At 56.1% G+C, this 1,201-nt stretch overlaps 1 protein-coding gene across 1 annotated transcript; it reads left to right on the top strand.

Moving 5' to 3' along the window:
• BBK36DRAFT_1105864 (hypothetical protein) lies at positions 1-1,099 on the top strand (the record flags this gene model as incomplete). The annotated part of the gene is made up of 2 exons (XM_024889204.1): positions 1-810; positions 909-1,099. Coding segments are annotated over 2 exons (1,001 nt in total), but the record flags the coding sequence as incomplete, so codon positions are not given.
• Positions 1,100-1,201: the final 102 nt, after the last annotated feature.

Below are 1,201 nucleotides of genomic sequence, written 5' to 3'. Positions count from 1 at the left end.
CGGAGGCGCAGGCCCATTCTGACTACCACGGCTATCCCTATATGAATGGCCCAATGCCTCGAGATTGGGCGGCACAACACCCCGATGATTACGAGTGGAACTACAAGACTCGGAGCGAATACAACAGCAGGGACCAAACGCCGAGTGATGATTTCATTATTGCAGCGCCTGCAGTCGAGTATGCAACAGCCGCGTCTAACGATGCAGCTCCCAATTCCAGCAGCCGGACCTCTTCAGTGCGGCAGCCCCTCCCGCCCATTCCGAGCGATGGACATCTTGTGACGGAGGACGATGAGAAAGCAGCTCAAAAGGCACCAGCAAGCTCTTTGGGTGAGGACGGAAGCACGGCTTTGACGAAGAAAAGAATCCGATCCGATGAGGATGCCACAGCCCAGAAGCCCAAGCGCCGCAAATTGGAGCATGACGCTGCTCCCACCCCGACGCGTCAAGCCTCTCGGAAGAGATGCAGGTCTGATGATGACAGCGAGGACAATGGATATAAACGCCAGAAGATGGAGAGTTTACCCTCGCCCCCAACGTCTCATACCTCATCCACCGAACTGGGAGAAGACACTACGACAGATGAGATTCCATCGACAAGTCCGAGCAACGCGTCAGCAAACAATGAACCAAGGAATCCAAGCAACTCACTGGAGACTTCTGGTGCAGATACCGCTGATGTTAAACGCAAACGTCGGAAAGGGGGTTCTGTTTCGCGCACCACACGCGCAAAGGCTTCTCAGACTCCTCAGAACTGCAGGTCTTTAAGGGGAAGCAAATCATCACCGCTCTGGGAGCTGGATTCTTCGGGTAAACCACACTCGGTTTCATGAGAGTTGAACAAGAGGACATGGACTGGGTTCTGAGGCTGTCACGAGTTTTCAAGAACATGATCGTCATCCTGGCAGGGCTGGGTGCAGCGGTTAGTTCGGAGAAACGACGGCGTATCGTCCGACTGACAGCATGGTCGTTATCCCGGCAGGGCTGGGTGCAGCGGCGTAGCTCGAGGTCAGGGACGCGGTGCCTGGGGCGGAACATGGTCGTTATCCTGGCAGGGCTGGGTGCAGCGGCGCAGTTCAAGCAGCGTCAACGAGTTGTAAATTCTCCGAGGGCATGGTCGTTATCCTGGCAGGGCCGGGTGCAGCGGCGCAGCTCGACGAAAACAACGACGCTTTTCTCCTTTTCTTGTGCAGCCTCGGCC

This window comes from Trichoderma citrinoviride (genome assembly GCF_003025115.1).
Source record: "Trichoderma citrinoviride strain TUCIM 6016 unplaced genomic scaffold BBK36scaffold_431, whole genome shotgun sequence".
Lineage (NCBI taxonomy): Eukaryota > Fungi > Ascomycota > Sordariomycetes > Hypocreales > Hypocreaceae > Trichoderma > Trichoderma citrinoviride.
Note: the sequence above shows the minus strand (reverse complement) of the source record. Positions and strands in the feature narration are given on the sequence as shown.